Raw genomic sequence first — 22,120 nt, forward strand, 5'->3', positions numbered from 1 at the left:
CAAGAGAGAGCTTGAAGGCACTTGTTAGAAAATTAAAGACATCTACAATAAAAGTTGGCATTATTTGCCAAGTGGAAGCAGATGCTACTTGGTACTAAACAAGAAATGAAAAATGGTGTTGAAGAGGGCTTGAAGGAGCCTTCATAATGAAGACAAGTAGTTTATATTTAATGAGATGGAAAAGATACAGCCAGAGGACAAATGAAAAGAAAAAGCATGTGAAACAGTCTGCTTATGAAACTAGGAGAATCATCTTTGTTGCTTCATTTGAATGGGTGAGAGTGAACAAGATTACCTGTGTCAACTGCTCGGAAAAGACCATTATAGCAGTTGCTATTAAAAAGCTGATGAAGTTGCTGAGTGTTTTCTTCAGTATGTGGAAAGGCTACACCATAGGGATGTTACAGAGAAAAAATCAGAAATCTACACTGGATGTAAAGACTTGAACCACTGTAAGAAAAGGACCAGGTTATGGGCTTAAGTAAAAAGATAGTGCTTTGTCCCCCGGGATTAAAAATATAAAAAAATAAAAGGAAAAGGACTGTGATGGCCTAATGAAGAAGAACATAAGCTAGGCTGAAACTAATCATCCATGAGACTGTATTAAAGAGAAGACTAAGATATTAGTTTGGACAGAAGAGGTAGGATTCATGTCATCCAACTACAGACATTCACAGTTGCTAGGATTTCCCTAGTGAGAAGGGTAGCAGAACTGAAGAAGGGAATTTTGTTATGGAGGAAGTCAGCTGGGTCATGGGATTTCCTCTAGAAATGCTCTACAATACAGGCATAGGAACAGAGGAAGCAGATGTTGAGACTGAGCCAGGTCTGAGGTTGGCAGAGTGACGCCTGCAATGAGAGCAAGAGAAAAAAAGGTGGAGTGGTATTAAGATAATCAACAACCATATTCTTGGGGGCAGGGAGGAGATGAAGTCATAAACTGTTAGTCTGAAACTCAAGGGAAGATGGAAGGATAAAGTGAGACACAAGGAGCTGATGAGCCAGATGATGGTTGGCAACAATGCAATCTGGCAACAGAGAAATAGTAACCCTCATCTTGATTCAATCATTTGATCAGATCTTGTGAATAGACTGATGTATAAGAAACTTGAGTACCTGATGAATGATGATGATACAAAAGAATCAGATGGGTCTTAACATAGGTATTACAGTGGACAAACAGAGGTGTGGGGGTCTGCAAAGCAAGGAAGATAAAAACCAGAAACTGAAACAGGCTGGCTAATGACAAGACACTGGATAGGCAGCCTGAGGAGAGCAAGGCAGAGGTGAGAAAATGGAGTGCAGTACTGTTCAAAGACTGAGGAATGGGAGAATTGGAAGTGTCAAGGCTAGAAAAGCTCCAGCTTGCTCTTTTAACTACAAGAAATGGAGAAGCACCTCAGCCATAGGACCTCCAAGAACAAACAAGGCAGCAGTGGACAGTACACTTCTCTTACTTTCACATCATTTTTTTGCACTAGTGGAAGATTGGGAGAGATGAAACACCTTTTCTGCTTTCTCCTTCATCTTATGCTCCTCTGTTCAATTCTTTTTAACATGTAACTTCTTATGAAAAGGATGGCACAAAGGACTAGCATATTTTCTTGCACAGATTTATAGAGTGCAACGTGTCTGAGGTGTGCCTGAGAGCTTTGCTGCTGCATAACTTAGGACTTTCTAGGGACTCTGAGAACTTGGTCCTTCTGCTCATAGAGCACGGACATCAGGACTGACAGAACCTGGCTAAATAAGCTGCTGCACTCACACAGAATAAAGGATAGAAATTTGCTCCCAGATGTTAGTCAGATGATTTACTGACCAAGCTCTAAATTCATGAAGGGAAGTGACTGCATTACTTGCTGCATCCTGACATAAAACAGGAAGGTGGTGGGGCTGCTGCAGCAGGGGTCACCAGTGCCACACACCTTTGGCAGTGCTAGATGATGCATAGTTGGCACTCTTGTGAGGATATTGGTGACATTCACGTTTGCAGCTTCAGGCTCACAAGGATCAGGCTTTGCACTACCAGTAAAGAAAAAGAACAGGTTTTCTGTAATTGCTTATTTTTTGTTCCATATTTTAAATATTTATGTCTCAGTTAGAATTCAATAAAATATTAAATATGTGAACCTGTTTATACTATAAGAATATTTGAACAAGGTACTCCATTTATCAATGTCTTGTGCAACAGATACTGCACCTACAGCTGACGGCAGTGTCAGACCAGACCTCCCGTATTACTCAGATACCACTGAACATGCCTTTATGTGTCAGGCCACTCTCTGTCAGATACTTATCAACTCCACTCCTTTTTATTCTGTTAAGTGCACTACAGAAAAGCCCACCCCAACCCCAACAGCTGTAATTCTATGTTTACTTACCTCACATCACACAGTTCATAGTATATGTTTCTGCTCTCATCCTTGATGTAAATGGCCACACTGGGTGATTCCAGCATTTTCATCGATAGCTGCTGGGGGAAGGCACTTACAAAAAGGGCACGAATTGTATCTGTGCTTGTGATCTCATTCGGCATCCTTAACTGCTTTGTTTCATCTCCATACTGAAGATATAAAACACCTACAAGCAAAATATGATAGCACGTTACATATTCTTAAGTGCACAGTAATGATCTGGGTTTCAAAGTCCATGTGAAACATTGACCAAGCTCATGAGAAGAGAAAAATCAGCTCACATTCTTTACTCATAAATCACATACAACATTTTCCTTTTCAATACACTATTGGCATAGAGCACAGAACAGTGATATGGCTGTACCTTGATAAATATGCTTGCCCATTACTGCACTTTGCTGAGAAGCCTGTTCTTCAGTTAGATAAATCTGAAGTTTACCCTAATAAGACTAAGGGAGAATCCCAAATACACCAAGTCTGCTCTGCAGTAGAAAGTGTTAGTAAATCACAAGGTACTTTTTTTTAAAGCAGCTGAGGAAGAATTTTATTCTCTTATAGCAACCAGTTTTGTTTAAACATGAATTGTACATTTTAGCCTAACACCCAACAACACCCCCACTATAGCATGAGGAATTTTATATTCACAATTCAATATGCATTATCTCTGAAAGTACATTGTGCTCTTTCTGGGCCATCTCAGGTGTCTCTGTACCGCACTGCATTGTGCCAGGAAGAAAGGCCTTCACTCTCTTGCCATCCATAAGAGTTGGAGCAGGTATAGCTTCTACAGTGGTGTAAAAAAACAATGAAACGGCAGATCACAGAACCATCCCTGCTCTCTCAGCTTCTCCTCTTAGCAGTGATATTCCAACTAAGTTAATCATCCTTGTGGCCCTTCAGTGGACTCTTTTGTATGTCCATGTCTCTCTTTTACCAAGAAGCCCAGAACTGGACACGGCACTCCAAGTGTGGCCTCACCAGTGCTGAGTAGAGGGGAAGGATCACCTCCCTCAACCTGCTGGCAAAACTTTGTCTAATGCAGCCAAGGATACCACTGGCCTTTGCTGAAATGGCGCATTGCCTAGTGTCCACCAGGATCCCTAAATTCCTTTCTGCCAAGCTGCTTTCCAAATTCGTTGCCCTCAGTATACATTGGTGCATCCACTTTGCAGACATTTAGCAGTCCAGAATGAGATGGAAGAGAAAATATGTAGAAAAGACAGTAAAAATACTACTGAAGTTTGTATTTCCACCAGCTGTCTGAGAGGTACAACCAGAGACAAATGGCTCAAGAGCTATCTAGCCATTGGAAAGCATTTGGAAAAGGAAAACAATATCAGATCTGCTTAAGAATTAGTTATTACAGAAACATCTACACTGAATTCTGGCAGTTTCATCCCACCCTGAACTGGATGTTGAATGTGACTAGTCACACAATGGTAGAAGGACAGCACTCAGGCTGAACTGCTGAAGCCTTTATTACATTTTCAGGCGCTGCCATGCCTTTGCATCTACCAATAACCAACAATGGTAGGCTAAAATTAGGCACAATATTTTACATATGCACCATATGTTCCCTAAGGGTCAGGGAGCCCTAACCCTCCCTTCCAATACAAACAGGAGGTTTGAGAACAAAAGGTTCATCACCAAATCTCAATAAATCACAAAACTTTGATGGTAAGTCAGTGATTCTTGCTTGAAAGTCATCAGCAATGGCATGGGCAGTTCACGCTGCTGAGATACAAACACTGAGCAAAAGCGACAGGAAAAGCTAAGGTCCTAGAAAATAAAGGCATTTAATGAAAATAAGGCATTTTAATCTAAAATGAGCCCTCTTTCTCCTTAGACACAAGTATTTTTGCCCCTGTGTTATCCATAATTGCTGGAGAGGAATGAGCCCTACGTCGTCAGATGTTCCTACAATCAGTGGGTAGATAATTGTGCTTGTGTTTAGGGAAGGAAGATGTTAATTTTTCTAAATAGTAAACAGACGACTTAACATTACCTAACTATTATTTGTTATTAGGCTGCTTTTATAAAATGGAGCTGTCAACATCATTTCTCTACTATTATCAAGAGCTGAGAGCTCTTCTTTTGTTAAGACTGCAATCAGACCTTTAATGAATTCTACTCCAAACTCCCATTTTATTTTGGCTGGAAAAATTGTTTCAGACCAAAAAGTAACCAGTTTTCTTTCAGAGACTGAGGAGAATTTTCCTACAAATTTTATTTTTAATGTCATTATTTAATGAGTTCCAACTATTTTCCTTTTTTAAAAAAAAAATTGACAACCTTTATTTCTTCTGGGTAAAATTGGCTTTTCAGTGCTCATTCAAATATTCTATGCAGCTGAATATTCATTAGAATTCAGAAACTAACTACATTCGTAAAAAAAACCTAAGCAAGCATAGATTATGGGACGTGTACCTGCCCATGACAGGTGAGTTGGAACTAGATGATCTTAAGGTCCTTTCGAACCCTGATTATTCTATGATTCTATGTTTTTAAATGATTGCACTTATTTCACTGTTCCAAGATGTGCAAAACCATGTTCATTTTTTACGATAGCTTTCAGTTCCTAGGAAGAACATATGGAACCTTCCATATATTGGCATTTGAAACTTTTTTGGGTTAAATGGCAAAAAATGATTTTTTGGCTAAAATTACAGATTTCGAATATCAGCTTTACAGTTGTGCATGACTCTTTTCTGCCCAGTTTAAAAATTAGTGCAGAATGCAGAAAACGCACTTTTTGCATTTCAGGCCACTAAAACCATGCTGAATATTGAGCTACTGAAACCATTAATAAAAAGGAAATAGTAGAGTTGAAAAATGTTCCTTATACAGAAGTCTAAATATTTTCAGGACAGTTTTGACTCTGCCTGTCCTCCAATACTTCCACAAAATATTGATCCAAAACAAAATTACAGTTGTCTTTAGGTATTGAATTCTTGAAGCAAATATTCATGTTATCCAAAAAGATCATGCCTTAAAACAGACAGCTTTAACATAGAACTCAGAGAAATATTTTGGCCACAGTCTCACTGTAGAGGAAAAAGACATTTTCAAAGACATAATAAATTCTTTTTTCCTTACACTCCCTTAAATCACATGCCCTTAAAAAATACTACTGCCTTTTCTCTTGAGTTGTTTGATCTGTATCATGATATAGCAATGCTTCAGGGCATTTCCTATTTGACAAAACTAACTGCTCTCTTCTAAAAATCCTGTTTCAGCATGACAGAATAAAGAGACTCAAAATCCATTATTTTAAGTCATTGACATTATTTTTCTCCCACACACTGCCTGGTTGAAACTCTGAACACCAGCAATACCCACAGGCCCAGCTTCATGGAAGCTGCTGCAGCTCTGAGGTTTGTTTTACCTTCAGCTGAAAAATTACTCCCATGGAGAATTAAAGCAAGAAGAAATAGAATATAACTCAGGCATAGCTTTTGTAAGGGCACAGTACATATTCCAGCAATGCTGCTGGAAAGAAGGTTATGCACAATGGATGTTAGTATCTCCAAGCACCCTGAAGTCCCTCTTTCACTTATGCTTCTGTTACAATGGATTTACCTGAAACATGAAGATTTTCCCAAGTTTTATAAACCAAAAAGCACATAGGCCTGCAAAATGCCCTGCTGCCCTTGGAGGACAGATACAAAGATCAGTGTGAACAGGGAAACTACACCATGTGATTGTTTTGAAAGCACAAGTCAGACAACACTGTGGCCACCACTTCCAGCTGCTCCTAGATAATCCCAGCCCTGGCCTTTCTGACAACTACAAGGCAAACTGCAGTGTTAAAAGACTTCCCCTTCATCATACTGGTGTAACTTAGTTTCAGAAATAGCTCTGGAATTTCTGATCATTCTTCACCCATTGGCAACAGGTCATGGTATTAAATACAGGCCATAGCAGAAAACACTTACATATAAGCCAGGCCTTAGAAACTTAAACCTCTTTACAAATTGCTTCACAGCATTCCTGTCAGCGGAAAGGTTTGTTTTATAGTAGGGGAAATTAAACACCCGAGAGGTGAAAGGACATGTTCAAAGAAAGGTTTACAAGCATAAACCCCAGATCTGATGATGGTCATACGAACACACCACATGATCACACTTTTCTTCCCTGCATATAAAGCTCTTTCAAACCCAAAAGGCTTTCTGCTCCCCTTTTACCAAGGGCCAGTGACAGAAGGACTTGGAAAATATTTTGTCATTTCTCTCAGGGATGGTCTACGTGAAATGAAATGCAGTGCAATGAAAGATGCACCGTTAACCTGACTTACATAGGCGATGCCTCCTGCACAAGCTGAACACACCAGTGCTAGGTTTAGAGGGTGCCCAGAGCAGCCATCCTGCACTTTTAGTCCAGCCAACACAGCTTTGAGGACTGCCTATGCTGCTACTGCAGCTCACACAGATGCATCAGATGCATTGCAAGCTGCTCAGCTCAGATACTGCCACTGGGCTGTAAAACATACTTAGCAGTCAAGGATGTGCCCAAATGGTGTAACAGTGAACCATATGTGAATTCACGGGGTCAAGTCTGGCTTTAAAGCAAGGAGCTACAGAACCAAAATGGCTCAGCACTGTACCCATACAGGTAAGATCATAACTCTTTAATCACAACTGGTAAAGGTTTTTTCCTTATAGCAAAAGCTAATGTTACACAGGTGGCATGACACCACCCAGCTCGTATCTCTCAGCACCTCTGTCTAATACATGGTACTGACCTAACCCTGACTAAGCACTGTGTTATCATGGTTATATTGCTAACAATGACCTCAGTGCTGGGGAGCTTAGATGCTTAGAAGAGCTTTAATCACTTGCTTTTATGTACAGAACATGAATTACCCTGGTTGTTTAAGAGAGAAAAATATGGAGCACACAACAGTAAAGAAAAGCTAAATATGTGATAAATCAATAATAAGTTAACAAACATGACTTAGTCACCTCCTGTGACCTTTACAAACATCAGTCAATCCTCTCACACAATGAAGTTCAAAAGGAAAACTACTGGTACTCACAAATTCTCTCATAATTTTTTTCTCAAGAATGAAGAAGAGAAAACTGAGGCAGAGGAGTTAAATAACTCCTCAATATTATAAAATAAAACACAGTCCAAGCTTAAACTGGAGTTCATGAATTTCTTTCCTGTGAAGCTACAGGACACTCCCTGCACAGGCAAGACATCTTACAAATTTTTGAACTGACAAACCTTATTAAGATTTGACAACACTTTCATCCATGGGCTCCTATTTGAAGAAAAGTATTAACCTATGATAATATCTGTATTTGGCTGATGTTGGATGCTTGAGTGCTGCAGCACTGAAACCTTCCCATAGAACCAGAAATCACTGGTGTCATCAAGGCACTGCTACTCTCTTCCAACATAGCTACTCTATGTACCCTCTGGAAATTTCATGTCCAATTTGAAAATTTCAGGTAATTAATAAAGCTGGTTGAACTACAGCAACCAAAACCTGGATGCATTGGAAGCTCTGGAATTTCTTTAAATCAAAGGTGGAAAGCTAGGTATAGCTAAAATGGGGTGGGGAGAGAGGAATATGTACAGGAGACCTTCAGATCATGTTGGGTTAACATAAAAAAAAGTATACTAGGAATTAGTACAGGATATATAAGGGATGGAAAATTAGATAAACTAGCAAAGAAAGCTGTTATCTTAAGGTGAAGAAATACAGAGTACCTCGTGAGGAAACGAAGTCAGAGCTGCCTAAAATCAAGTTGATCTATGTTTTGTAAATTAGATAATACAACATTGAGTCAGAGGTTGCCAAAATTGTCATTAGACTTGTTTCACTCTTTACCTAACCATCAGTTAACTGTATCTTTTGGAGATGATGGACAATATTTGTCTTTTCATGCTGGTTTAGCTTGATCTTCTACTATATGTCCATTGAGCAACCAGCTCTATCTGCATTTTCCCTCACACTGAGGTCAGCAGCAATGCTAGCAAGCGAAAGTGAAAAAATGCCCCCTTGTTTCTTCCTCATATTTACATTGAATCATTAGTTGAGACTTGCATCAGTTTCAAAAACTAAGGATAATTTTTAAAATCTTGACAGCTATTTTGTTGGAATATTTAAGGGTAATCCAGAGGAGATCACAATAAAAACTGCCAAGAATTTCCACAAAATCCTGTTTACAAATTTACTTTAAAAAAAAAAAAAATAAACAACAAACTATTTGACAAAAGTGTAATATATTAAATTGTAAGGATGGCATAGGGTCATATTGTTCCTCCCCCCAGCCATCAGATAAAGGGATAACACATAGGTGATATCCTTATCACCAAATCCTGCAAAAGTTATGCAGACATAAGTTTATTACAGTGACAGCTCTTGCAGCGTGGAAGAAATTCCTCAATATGAATTTCTTACTTTACACATGCTCAAGACTTGACTCTCCTATTTCACCACATGCATTTTCAACTAGTCTGAGTTCATTGTCATGATCCTTGTGGTATTTCTAGCCTGAAGCTCTCATACTAGCTTCCATTAGCTACTCCTTGCTGATAATCTGTCCTCCACATTCAGAAAATGTCTATAAATATTCTTAGCTATCTTAAAGCACCAAGAGAATAAAAAAGTAGATCTTGTAATGAGATAAAAACAATTACTTATTTTATATATCCAGAATAGCCTGAAGAATTTTACTCAAGGTATTGTTTGAGAACAATTTCAGTAAGAGCAGGAACTGTTTCATTTAGTCCAGTACTATTTCTCACTGCTATTTTGTCCTTTTCTGCTATTTATAGCAACTTGCTAATTCTGCAACAGATTTATTACCTAATGAGAAAAAACACATGAAAAATTCAGTAATCACACAAAATTTCTACAAAAGCATATAAGAAATAAAGATTTTTAACTGACACTCAAATGCCAGCACTTTTTTTACAAACTTACATATTCAAATGGCTAAGAAGAAAAATCAAAACCAAAAGCAGAATTGACAATTGACAAAGAAAAACTGGTATTTGTCCTATTTGATTGCAGATAAAGCCTGTGAAATAACCTATTGCCAAACCCCAGCTTTGTCCATACACCTAAGTCAGCAAGCCCATCACATGTAGACAGTTACTTCCATCATCTGAGTCTGAGGGAACATTTCAGTTTAACCTAGTTCCCCAGATGGAAAACAGTGTTCTGGCAGGGTGGCTGTTGGACAGTAATTGCATAAAAACCCTTGATCTTGCCAGAGTAGCCCAACTGACCAGCAAGATGACTTTTTCATATCCCTAACTGACAAAACAATGTCAGTAAATGTGGAAGAACACAAAAATCCTATGATACTCTATGACAAAATATAAAAAAGACAACTGAACTGTTCAGTGAGATGAACTAGAAATTTCATGAGCCAGAGCTGCTTTTCAGACAGAGGCCCCACAGGCTCTGCCATGATGCATTTACTCTGGTTTGCATTCACCAATTTACCTTGTTGTCAGACCCTAAGTCTTCAAAGCTGCTCCAAAGCCAGTCTGTCCATGCTGAAGGCCTGCATTTGCCTCTGTGGAGCTTCATGAAGTTCCCACTAACCCATTCATTCCCCTGGCTCACTGGGGTCCCAGTGAATGGCCATCTGACCCTCCAGCATATTGAAAGCTCTCCCAGTCTAGCATCAGACTTGCCTCTGCTGACGGTTCATTCAATCCCAACAGCCACGTTGCTGATGCCAAAAAATTACTGGCCCCTAAGGAAGAAAAACAGCTGAAAAGCAGCTGCCAGGTAGACTTCAAAGCATTAAGCCCTACTCACCTTGAAGGCTACTGGTATCAACCCTACGTGACTACAAGGAGACTATGAGAGACATGCGGAATTGCCCTTATACCCACAGGTGGGCTATTCATCACAGAAGGTAACTGGGTAGAAGCAATGCTACAGAGTACTTATGAAACACTTGAGTAGTTAAAAAACTATTCAGAAGGGCTTCCATCTTGAGAGTTGCTCAGACCATTGCCCCATTGTCTCAAGAGAGTACCCTAATCAGTCCGCTATAAACAAGTCTCTTGAGGCAAAGATTAATCTCTAACCCTGTTTAAATAGGGCAACTTCATAGCCAAAAATGCAAAAGAGAGAGAGATAGAGAATGAAAACAAAAACAAGAGATGGCCTTAGTATTTTCCTCTGAGAACAGAAACCTGAACTCAGGCCCAGCATAGTAAGCATGCATTAGGATCACTACCTAAATATATAAACAATATTGGAAGCAATAACTACATCCAAGAGCTGTCCTCAGAGACTTGCTGTCAGCACTGGCATCAAATCCTAAACTGTACTGAGGGACAGGCTAGTACTATGCTTAGCCAAAATCTTGCACTTCTTGCAATGCATGGAATTGTAATACACTTTTTAATTTGCATGCCCATGCGTAAATGGAAGGGTCTGGTGTTTGTGTGACTTACTATATGAGAGGTAGACTTAGAAATTTTACCTAACGTGAAAATTAGATCAAATTTGTCCAAGTGATGGCTCCTGTGCCAGATATGACCCATGAGACAACTCCATCTGGCCTCCTACCTTTCCTCTGAAGGGTAGTTTGGCCTGCATAAGCTATTTCAGCTGCCAAATCCCTCTTCCAGCTGACAACAAATGCTGAAAACCCAAATTGCTGCTGCTAAATCAGGGTAAGTAGTGATAGAGCAGGACAGTGACATTGCACCTTCTATGTGGGCATGATTTGGGGTAGAGGAAAGCCATTGCCACCCTGATGTAGCTTTATTCAGTTTATCAGTTTGGACCCTAATTACTCTAACTCTCCCTTTATCTTCACCACTTTTACTTCTGGTTTGTCCATGTCACAAGGCCATTCAATATGAGTATTTTCTTAGGAGTGTATTACCCAATACAGTGAGGTCCTGGTTTTAGCGGAGGTCCTTTAGTATTACTGCAGTGCAAATAAACAGAAAGACTGCACTCAAAAACCATTTAACAGATATAGCAGTGACAGATACAGACTCGCATAGCTAATGGTTTTATTTAGTACACTGCACATCTACTCCAGTATCACTGCAATAGACTCACTGGATCCATGCTGATATGGCCTATTGCAGTGGAGTCAAACTCAGCACCAGTATGACACAGCATCATATACTGCTTACCAGCTTCCTTGTGGCAGACTGAATGTGCTTCTGCTGAGACAGTATGTACTAAATAAGACCTTGCTTCCTGGAAGCATTTTTTTTTTCAGGTACACATAAGACATTCTCTTACAGGAGGAAGAATCTGTTAAGTAAACAATAACCGAGTGCACGAGTGCTAGCCTGGGAAGGGCTGTCTTTCCCTCTTCCTGTCTTTCACAAACCCTGTAGGGACAATAAATGAAACAGAAAAAGACTCTCAGTGGTACGATATGTCAATAAGATTGTTTACCTTCTTTTGCTTGTCTGATGAAAAATATTTCAGGTAAGAGTTGTGTGTTTTTTTTCTTTCCAAGTCTAGAAAATTCAGCTATAATTTAAAAAGAATTCCTGGACAGGAAAATTCCTGGTACCTTAGTATATTATAATTTCCCAGGGTTTGTGTTTCAATTCAGTAATTGAAAATAGTTGTTTCAGGCTGTTTTTCCTATAGACCTGCCAGCCAATGTGAATGTATCTAACCATGACAGCAAATATTTACATGACGGTTTTGCAAGTTGGCTGCTTTGCATACACTGTAAAAAGACAAGATAGGGAAAATTTCTTTAAGATGACTGAATACATTAAAGCTATACTCAGTCTTACTTGAAATGCAGTTCCCAGGGAGTTCCTCTCCCATGAATTAAACTGAAGATCCTGCTGACTTCATTAGGCTTGAATCATGTGCCCTAAGGAACCAGAGAGGGCAGTGCCACTGCTAAGAAATCACAGGCTTCTCTTTTAAGTCTACGGCCATTTACACATCTGCCTGGTTTAACATGCATATTTTAATTTCCAGCTCATAAATAGTAAATAACAATTAATTACCACCAATATAACATATAAGCCTACCTTTAGCATTTCTATTTTTCTGTGTAAGTCTTACAGTACATTGCATACATATGCATTGAGAGTTATTTCTACCACTGGGTGACTGCAACCAAGACACCATCCCTCTCTGCAGTTTTTCCCATGTGTAAAATTGTAACTACAGCCTGACTTTCTTTTTAACCTGCAAGAAATTCTACAGAAGTTCCAGGTGTTACTACTATATTCAGTAACAGCATTTCCATGGAAGGTGGCAACAAACTAATTTATCAGACACTAAAATCTGTGCCTGCTAAAACTTGGGGTTGGGGTGCTAACAAATAATACTCAGAATACTCCGTGATTGTTTAAGACTCTCCTCATGCCAATCCTTAAGCATTTGTGCAATTTTACTTGTGCAAGTAAACCCTCCAAAGGCAAATCAAACGCAAATGCTGGCAGGAGCAGACATCTCTGCAGAGGCCTTTCCATATCACTTAATTTAAGGCACAGGTTTACCAGCAAGGAGTGTTGTCATTTTCTGCTCCTTATCCATCTGGACTGGAGTGGCTGGGCATCTTGGCTGTGACACCCCAAGAAGGTGCTTGCTCCACTCAAGCCATAAAGCTCCACCCTCCTCAATAACTTCTCAAACCCAAATCCTTGTGCATTTATGGAAATCCTTCCTTGTACCATATTCTACCTTAATCAAACCCTACATTAGGTACAGCCCGATCCTGCAGGAGCCCCTACAGCTGTTACTGCAATCAGAGGTTGCAATCGTACCCTGCCCTTCAGGGCTGTGGCTGATCACATGAACCGCCCTACCACAGAGGATGCCAGCCCCTGCTCTTAGAAAGGATCAGGCCCATCATTTGTACAGATGTGCCACATGAGAGACTACAAGTGAAAACATCTGCCAGTCTTCATTTTGTTGTAGAGGTACCAGGGCAGTGACAGTAGCAAGCTGCAATGCAGGCACAGGTTGGCTGCCTCGCTGGGTGCTTGTCAGGTTCTGCTTCCTCCAGGCAAATTGCAAGTGAAGTTTGTCGAAAGCTTTTGAGCACTTTCCAGATTTCAGCTGATTCTCACTCTGACAGTTTTGGTAGATAATTTTTTTCCCACAGTTATCATGCTGGAAAACCTCCCAGCTTTCAAACAGATATTTTAAAATACATTTCATTTTATCTTGCACAGTGAATTAATTTACTTTAATATCCTGCTTTGTCTACAGGCTGCAGATTGATGAGACAAGTGCTTATTTCTGATGGACCTCTTAGCCAGAAAAGACCTTCATTTTGAAAGCTGCAGCTGAAATTTTTAATGGGCCCACAACTGGAATTCTGTTTTCTGGGTAGACTCCACATGAATACTTTGTCCCATTAGATTAGTCAGAATACCATGTCGTATAAGATTAGTCCTGACTGACAAACTGCGACGTTGGGGTAGCCAAAATGCATTACCACTATTCCTTTTCAGACTCCATGTTAAGTCAGACCACAATTTAAAACCAGACTGACTCATATATAGTTAGTAAAATAGGAACCTACAGAAGAAATAGAATTTAAAAAAGAAAACATCAGGTTTCTAAAACAATGACCTTGAGATATTAAGTGTAGGATTAATAAAAACGTACAAAAGTCGGTCATTTTCCTCACTGAAAATATGTTGGCTGAGAATCAAAACATAATTTGTATTTAAATTAGATTAAATTAAAAAATTAATAGAGCTGGAAAGGAAGGTGATTATATGCAGCTTGTTTATAACCATGTGAACACAAATATTTTCATGATGCTTTAAAAATTGAAGTTATAAACAGTCTCCTGTTTCTTAAAAATAAACACTCCCCTTGCATTGCTGGAAGTAAAAATTCCAACAGGGCCACAGTCTACAAAAAGTCTCAAAAGTAAAATTTCAGGACATTGCTCACGGTCGTGTTAGAACACACTGGCAGAACAGACTGAAAAGGACATTATTGTAGAAGAAATTCTTTGAAGATAATCGTTTAAAACAGAACTATTTTTGAATAATTTTTAGACTATATTCTAAAACAAACTATTTGCTATTAATAGTTCCTGGAACAACTTGAAAATGATAGACTGCAGGTGGTGACAACATGCTACCTCCTTTTTGGCTAGTATGATGATCCCTTAAGCCACAGACATAGCTGTGACCCCTCTTGCAATACAGGTGTCCTGGGTTCAGCAGTAGCAGTCATGTTTCTCCTCCTTGGTAGCTGGTGCAGTGCAGTGTTTTGACTTTCAGCTCGGGAACAGAGCTGATAGAGATGTTTTGGTTTGGCCAAGGACTTTGTGAGCCTCATGCTCTGCCAGGGAGGAGGGGAAGCCAGGAGGAAGCAGAGACAGGACACCTGACCCAAACTGACCAAAGAGCTATTCCATACCACAGCACGTCATGCCCAGGATGTAACTGGGAGTTAGCCGGAAGGGCTGGGAGACTGCAGGGTTGGAGGAGGTATCGGTCGGAGCTTGGTCGGGCTTGGGGGGGCGAGTGATCGGTAGGCTGGTGCTGAGGTGTTATATTCTCTTCCCTTGTTATTTCCTTTATCATTATTATCACTGGTGGTAGCAGTAGTGATTTGTGTTATACCTTAGTTACTAAACTGTTCTTATCTCAACCCGTGGGAGTTGCATTCTTTTGATTCTCCTCTCCATCCCTCCGAGAGCAGGGGGAGGGCAAGAAAGGGGGGGGGGGGAAGTGAGCGAACGAATTACCTGACTGGGTTTAAACCACGACAACAGGATAGAAAAGACTTATTTTGCTCCAGTTTCGAATCTAAAAACGCTCAACTGAAGTGCTTCATGTTACACAGTTTCCTTTTTTTTTTCTTTCCCCACTGCATTTTGCCTGTCCATGCTGAGCTAAGCCAGGGTCTTGTCTCTAGCCTATGAAAGACAGGCTGAGATAAGGTGCCTTGGAGGGTCTTGAAATCCTGGCCATTAAATAAAATGGTACACCTTCATGCGACCATCATCCATTAAGAGCTGGACAACACATTTCAGTATATGCAAAAGATGTTTAAAAAAAGGGATTTAAAAGTGGACCACTTATCAGTAAGCTTCTGATCCTCCCCCTCATCTCAGCAAAGATACTGAAAAAAACTGGGAAAAGTGCAAAGAAGGGCAACAATGATAATCAAATGTTCAGGATCTGTTCTAGACAAGGAGCAAATGATTACAGCAGCACTTCTCAGCCTGGAGAAGAGATGACCTGAGGGAAATGACAGCCCTACAAAATCAGATATGGGCCAGGGGTAGCAGATAGTGATCAAATGTTTGCTGTCACGTCCAACACAATGACAAGGGGGCATAACTCAGAGCAGATAAGCCAATACAAAACAAAGCAAGAGGAAAGTGATGGTTGAGCAATAAACCAACTGAAACTTGCTGTCCAAGTCACAGATGCACTGTTGCGGATGCATAAAATTTACATGGGTTCAAAAGGAAACTGAAAAAATACCTGGAGGAGGTATCTCTTAATACTTATTATACAGGAAGAAACCATAACCAGAAAATCCCTAAGCTGAAGATAGCCTGAAGCTGGGAGAGTACCTGGGGAAAGGATCATAAGTACATACCAAATTTACCTTGTTCTTACTCTTGCCCAGACTAGCTGCTTATGGTTTCTCCTGGAGACAAAGTACGGGACCAGGTGGCCTCTTGGTCTAATCTAGTATGGCCCTTCCTACGTTCCTGTTACCAGGTTTATTCCCAGCGATGAGCACTTAAGTATTTTTCAGAAACAGGGCTGTTACATTCTTTTCAGCTGTACATGCTGACAGTGAGAAAGCTGCTTCCAGTTCAGCCTTCGGGAGAGAAAACACTGCACAAAGCACTGGTGCACAGCAGGTCACCCCCTCTTGATGCCAACAAAAAGCTTCCTGAAAGCTGTTTATCAATTCTCAGCTCACATCCTAAGCAGAAGTTCAGAGCTGAGATACCCTACCTGGCCTGGGGTAAACCCTGGATGCCAGCTGAAACCCACATGGTGAGGCTGGACTGTGAACTGCACAAGGACCTGCAAAGGCCCAATCCACCTAACATCACAGTGAAGCAAATACATTTTTTCCAGGATGTTTCAGGTGAAGTAAGCCACTCTGAGGACACCCTAGCATACAGGCAGAGATGAAGCCTCTCTGTGTATAGTAAACATATATGTGCTAGCTCCTTGTTCTTAAAAACATCTCTGAAACAGAGAGTCTTGTCCAGGTTGGAGTCTTCAAAATTTCTCCCCAAAAAGCCTGATGGTCCAACAGGCTTCAGGAAGGCAGCAGTGCTACTCCATGAGCTGACACAGGCAGGAATCTGCCCCTTGTCCCCAGCCCCACTGTGAGGGCAGCAGGGGCCCCTTCCAGCCCTGTTTTCTTCTCATTTGTTGTGTTTGTCAGATATCATAATACTTTTGACAGAAACTGTCTTCGATTGTTGAGGAACGAGTAAACCGCTGTGACAAGCTTACAAGCATGGTATGATTTACATCCCAGCCTTCAGTTTATGTCACTCTGTATGTTAGAAGATGAGTCTACAGGAAAGCGGTATTTCACTTTATTACCTCCAAGCAAAAACCTGCCTTCCTCAGCAATCCGCATGCAACTTCTGGTATCTTCTCACAGCAGTTTAACTGCTCTCCGGAGTCATTCCTCAAGAAAACAGACTTTACTTGTACCATCCATCAGCTGAGAGCAGAGTCTCCAGGACAAAATCCACCATCATAAAAGGAGCTCCGGTTCACAGCCGGGCTTAATTCAACCCTGAGATATGGGAAGAACGCAGGAAGCAGAGCCATCCACCTGCACTGACATATCACTCGTGTCACCATGCAGATGGAAGGGCCTTGCCCTGAAGTAAAGGGCAACCCTGTCAGCATATCTATTCAAATCCTCTGCCTGGAAAGCTACTGCCATGTAAATACCAAACCTTTTTGCTAAGTGCTGGATCTGTCAGGTACAATGTCTAGGTTTCTTCCAACTAGGTCTGGCTTTGAAGAGATGATAAAGTCAAAAAGTCTGTGTCTCCTGTCTGAAAATGAGTCTGAAATGTGCAATCTTGTATTTAGTTCATAGCCACATAGCATGCAGGCTCAGCAAAAAGTACTTGCAATATTGGGTGTTAACTATTAGTCAGCATTTCATATCGGAGTCTGCATCTTCCTCCTTGTCTACCATGTTCCCAGCACACTTTCGCCTCTTAAGAAAATAATTTCGCCATTCCCCCAAGTTACCCAGCAGCCCATACTGATCTCATTTCCAAACAATAACCTGACATTAGAAATAATGTCCTACCAAAGTCTTTATTTTTTTAACTGCAAACTATTTTAAACCTATTTTAAATGTACAAATGGAAAACATGGGCTAAGAGCAGAGAGGAAAAGGACTGAAGTAGGGCCTTACCCAGTGATCTTTCCTTGGTTTGGTTTGCCGACCGCACTACAGGAAGACTTGCTCGTGTGCGGCTGCCCCTTGAAAAGGGGGTTGGCGAATCACCTTCAGACATGGCCTCTAAGGAATCAACAGATGCTTCAGAGAGGTGCTCTGTCTGGTCACCCAAATTGGGCTGTGGGCTCTGGGATGGTTTGGGGCTTCTTGTCTGCAAAATAGAGTATTTCATTATTAGTCTACTGAAATCATAATATGGGGAGAGCGGAGAACACAAAGGAAGAAGTCCAAGCTTCTTAAAAACTGGGTAAGCTGAAGGTCACTTCTGTGTAGGTTATTTAGGAAAACAGTGTTCTTGGGTATTCTGCTACAGTTTTTATGGTTCCACATCCACACTGCAAATCCTGTTGCTAACAAGACCCTGAGGATAAGGCATATGCTGAGGAGATACATGGTAATCTCATTCTTTGCTGCTCAGGCAACCATTACAGCGTAAGCATGTCCACACACACACACATTTCTGTTGACAAGTCTACTAAGAAAAATCCTCTGAAGAGACATGGTGGTGTAGTTGTGAGCTATCAATCTCTCTACATTCCACTGCTCCACCTATGAAAGGTACAGGTCATGCAGCAAAGCCAAAACAGGCATCCAACATTTACAGCTGAAATCACAAACAGTTATTTTACTTTTTGTTTCACCAGCATAAATCAGAAACGTCTGCCATTCACTGACCAAGTTAACTGTGAGTTTTACTGGGTAGTCATACTAGTAAATTGCTAAACACGGTATCCAGAAAAAAACTGTCTCAGGAAGGAAGATAAATGTTTTCATTCATGCACTTCTAGTGACTCTCTATTGTAATAGAGACTCTTTATTGTAATAAAAACACACTCAACAGGAGATACAATGTTCTGAACATTTTTCTTATTAGCTGTAAGTGGCATTCTAAGTGCTTTCTACAAAGATGGGTTGCTTTAAGAAGTACACTCAATACTGTTTAGTGAAACTCCCCAAACCACATCTTACTGTTAGCTTGGAAGAATAATTTTCCAGTCTCTCAAGGAAACTCTGTATCACAACAAACTGGGACAGACACAGTCCAAGTAGAAATTCAAAGCAAAACAAGTTTGCTGTGTCGCAAAACCAATACGTGAATGTTATAAAGGCCTATAATCAGCATCAGGCACAAGATATCATAAGACCTATATACTTTCCTCTTCCCTATCATTTAAGGTCAGATGCTAGTGTGTTAAAAATCCCCTGTATTGAAATAAACTTCAAGCTCTAGGTTTGAAGATGCTGTCAAGATCGAGAAAAGATTAAGCTTCTTTCTGGAAAGCCAAGATGACTTATCTTGCTGACGTCTGGTAGCTTCAGTGGTTTTTCAAGTGAAATGAGATGAGCTCATTTCAGCAATAGCATTCACTACATAATATTCCCTATGTGACCTTGACTGTATGAAGAACTTTAACTCTATTAGATTTTAATTAGCTGGCTGTAGAGGCCTCTTGTTGCCAAGTTGTGCTGTTGCGCACAAACTACAATAATCAGAAATACCTCACAAGAAAACTAAATCCCCCAGAACTTTTCACTTTTGAAATGCTAATTTTAAAATATTAGGTATTATCCAATGTCCCACAGTGAAATTGTTCAAGAGCACTGAATTTTTGCAGGACTTAAAGCTAGCAACATTTATTCTCAGTAAACTAAAGTATGCTTTGAAGTGCCTTTGACATGGTCAGCACTTGTCTGCAGGTTGTAAATACAGGGACTTGTGCCTGAAAACTTACAGAGGTGGCAAGTGACCTGCACACACAGAGAAAGAATTTGATTAGTCAGTACTTCTTGATGCAACTTCTCAAAATGGTGTGGGAAACATCAGTGCTGAAGTATTTTATTTACACAGGCTTATAATGGAAGTATTACCAAGCCATTACAGCTTTGTATTTCTTTGTACTGATTAATAACTTACCTGTATGGATCCATTAATAGGGAGCTAGATGGCACACAATTCTCACTTTGTAGAAAACCATAACTGAACCCAAAAGAAAATGCAAAAAAAGCAACAAAATCAACCCTCAAAAGGTCTTTAACTTCAGGGTTTGCTGGGAAGCATACTGCTTTTGTTTCTGTAAGAAAAAACTATTTGATATATGAATCAAGCTTACTTTGCTTTGCTTTTGCTTATTTTTGTTTCTGTCATTGGAATCCCCAAATGTCATTTAAGACATGCAGTTGCATGTATATGGTTTACCAACATATATGAACAGCTGCACACTTATACAGTAAGGGGTGCTTCATTACCAGAAGCAATGGACACAGCTTTAGCTGTGCAGTTGCCCAGTGTGTCCTGTCAATGCACAGATGCAGCCAACCTCAACAATATTGTGTTTCTTTGGCTGTCCCTGGGCAATTTTTTAGGACCTAACACACAGCATCTCAGGTCCCCTGGATGATAATGCTGTAATTACTGTGACTAAATGTACTGGGTCTGGCTGAGATGGAGTTTTTCCCATAGCAGCCCTCATAGTGCCTTGCTTTGTATTGGTTGCTAGAAAGGTGTTGATAACACACCAGTGTTCCACCATTACCCCCTCACCAGTAGGCTGGGGGTGGGAAAGATCTTGGGAGGGGACGTAGCCAGGACGACTGACCCAAGTTGATGAAACGGATATTCCATACCCTATGACGTCTGCTTAGCAATAAAAGATAAGGTGGGGCGGCTTTCGATGTTATGTTTGTCTTCTGGAGCAACTGCTATGCATACTGAAGCCCTATTTCCTGGGAAGTGTCTGGGCATCACCTGCTGATGAGAAATAGACCATAAATATTTTGTTTTCCTTTGCTTTGGCACATGGCCTGCTTTTGCTTCATTAAACTGCCTTTGTCTTGACCCACAAGCTTTTTTCCATTGTATTTTCTACTTCCCACTGTTCTGCTCAGGAGTAGAGTGATAGAGGGGCTTGGTGCATAATTGGTGTCCTGCCAAGGTCATCCCACCACACTAAAGAAGACCTCTTTGGCAGCCTTCATTCCTTACCCCAAAAGCTGCAGCCCCAAAGGGCATACCAGAGCTGTCTGTGGCAAGACAGGGGCACATCATGGATTCTGTTTAGACATGAACACCAGTCGTCCCCTTGCCATACACCAGTGCAAATCCATAGTGGTTTCACTCTAGTAAGTGGAGTAATACACATGTAAAACCAATACAAGCTATTAATGAGGTCCATCACATATATACACAATGTTTATGAAAGGCTTCAAGTTATTTGTCATGCTCAACTCCTCTAAACATTACATTTCAGGAGTATTTGGAACAGATTCTAAAAAAATCCTCAAACACAGCGTCAGTGGCTATTCGAGCAACTGAAATATATGAACACATTTTGATAGGAAAGAATTTTTATTATAGGCAGTGAGCAGAAGGCTTGATGCTACTTAATAATCAGGTGGATTCCTAGGCAGGACTTCTTCTGAAAACCAGCTCATGAAGGGAAGACATGCGACATTTGTGGAGCTATAACCTACAAAGACTTGTAAAGATAACTGACAAAACCAGGGCCAAAACAAAGTAAAAATTCACCATATAGCCCATGTTTCACCACCCATCAGAACCCAATGAGAGTTACAGTATAAACTGCGGTTACAAGAGTCAGGATTGCATAAATCAAAGGAAAGCAATGAACAGGACATGACTGTGCCTGGGTGACTGCCTTTTTAATGAATCTGCTAGCAAAGGGCAAAAGCCATAATACCTAGCAAGGAAGAAACCTCAAGACATGCCCACTAAGGAGTATCACTATCCAAAATTAAAACATTCGTAAATAGATATGTGACACAGGCACACAAAGCCAAGGAAATACCAGCACTTTCCAAGCCACACCTCTGGGATAAATGCCAGTAAACAGAAGAAGGTTCAGAACTAGGCAGCAGGACTCTCTTTTCCCTTGTGCCAGTACTAGTCAACTTCCAACAGCACAATTTCCTCAGTCAGACATGGACTTTTCCCCTCCCATAGGCTAGGAGACATCCCCTTGCATGTTTTCCTTGTGCAACAGGCTTATTTTTCAGCCAGCTGAGTAGATCTTAACTCCTTTAAGGACTTCTCTGATAAAAGATCTTGCCTATGGGTAAGTAGCTAAGCAGAAAGGAAAGGCCAAAATAAAGATGATCAATTCTGGTGAAAACTTACATATAAGTACATAGTGTTTTGACATTACTATTTTATTTAGGATATACTATATTTACAAGGATATCGATTCTTGTAATTTTTTCAGGGTATATAATTAAATATAAGGTACCCATTACAGAAGATCCAGAGTTTCCCAACAACTCTTGGGATCTGAACAAGAATCAA

At 40.4% G+C, this 22,120-nt stretch overlaps 1 protein-coding gene across 17 annotated transcripts in view; it reads right to left on the bottom strand.

The window, feature by feature from the left end:
• The window catches only part of KIAA1217 (KIAA1217 ortholog), a 373,707-nt gene that overhangs the window by 78,661 nt on the left and 272,926 nt on the right, over window positions 1-22,120 (bottom strand). For all 17 annotated transcript variants that reach the window (XR_009746054.1, XM_061468242.1, XM_061468241.1 and 14 more), the window contains 2 exons: window positions 17,776-17,971; window positions 2,382-2,580 (listed from right to left, as the gene is read on the bottom strand). Coding sequence is in view for 16 of the 17 variants with exons in the window: in XM_061468242.1 (XP_061324226.1) it covers window positions 2,382-2,580; window positions 17,776-17,971 (395 nt within the window). In the remaining variant the exon portion in view is untranslated. The remainder of the gene's footprint in view (window positions 1-2,381; window positions 2,581-17,775; window positions 17,972-22,120) is intronic.

The sequence above is a fragment of the Pezoporus flaviventris genome, unplaced genomic scaffold, assembly GCF_033815535.1.
Source record: "Pezoporus flaviventris isolate CSIRO_AGI_PZ_B2104156 unplaced genomic scaffold, CSIRO_AGI_Pfla_v1 ptg000047l, whole genome shotgun sequence".
NCBI classification, from domain to species: domain Eukaryota; kingdom Metazoa; phylum Chordata; class Aves; order Psittaciformes; family Psittacidae; genus Pezoporus; species Pezoporus flaviventris.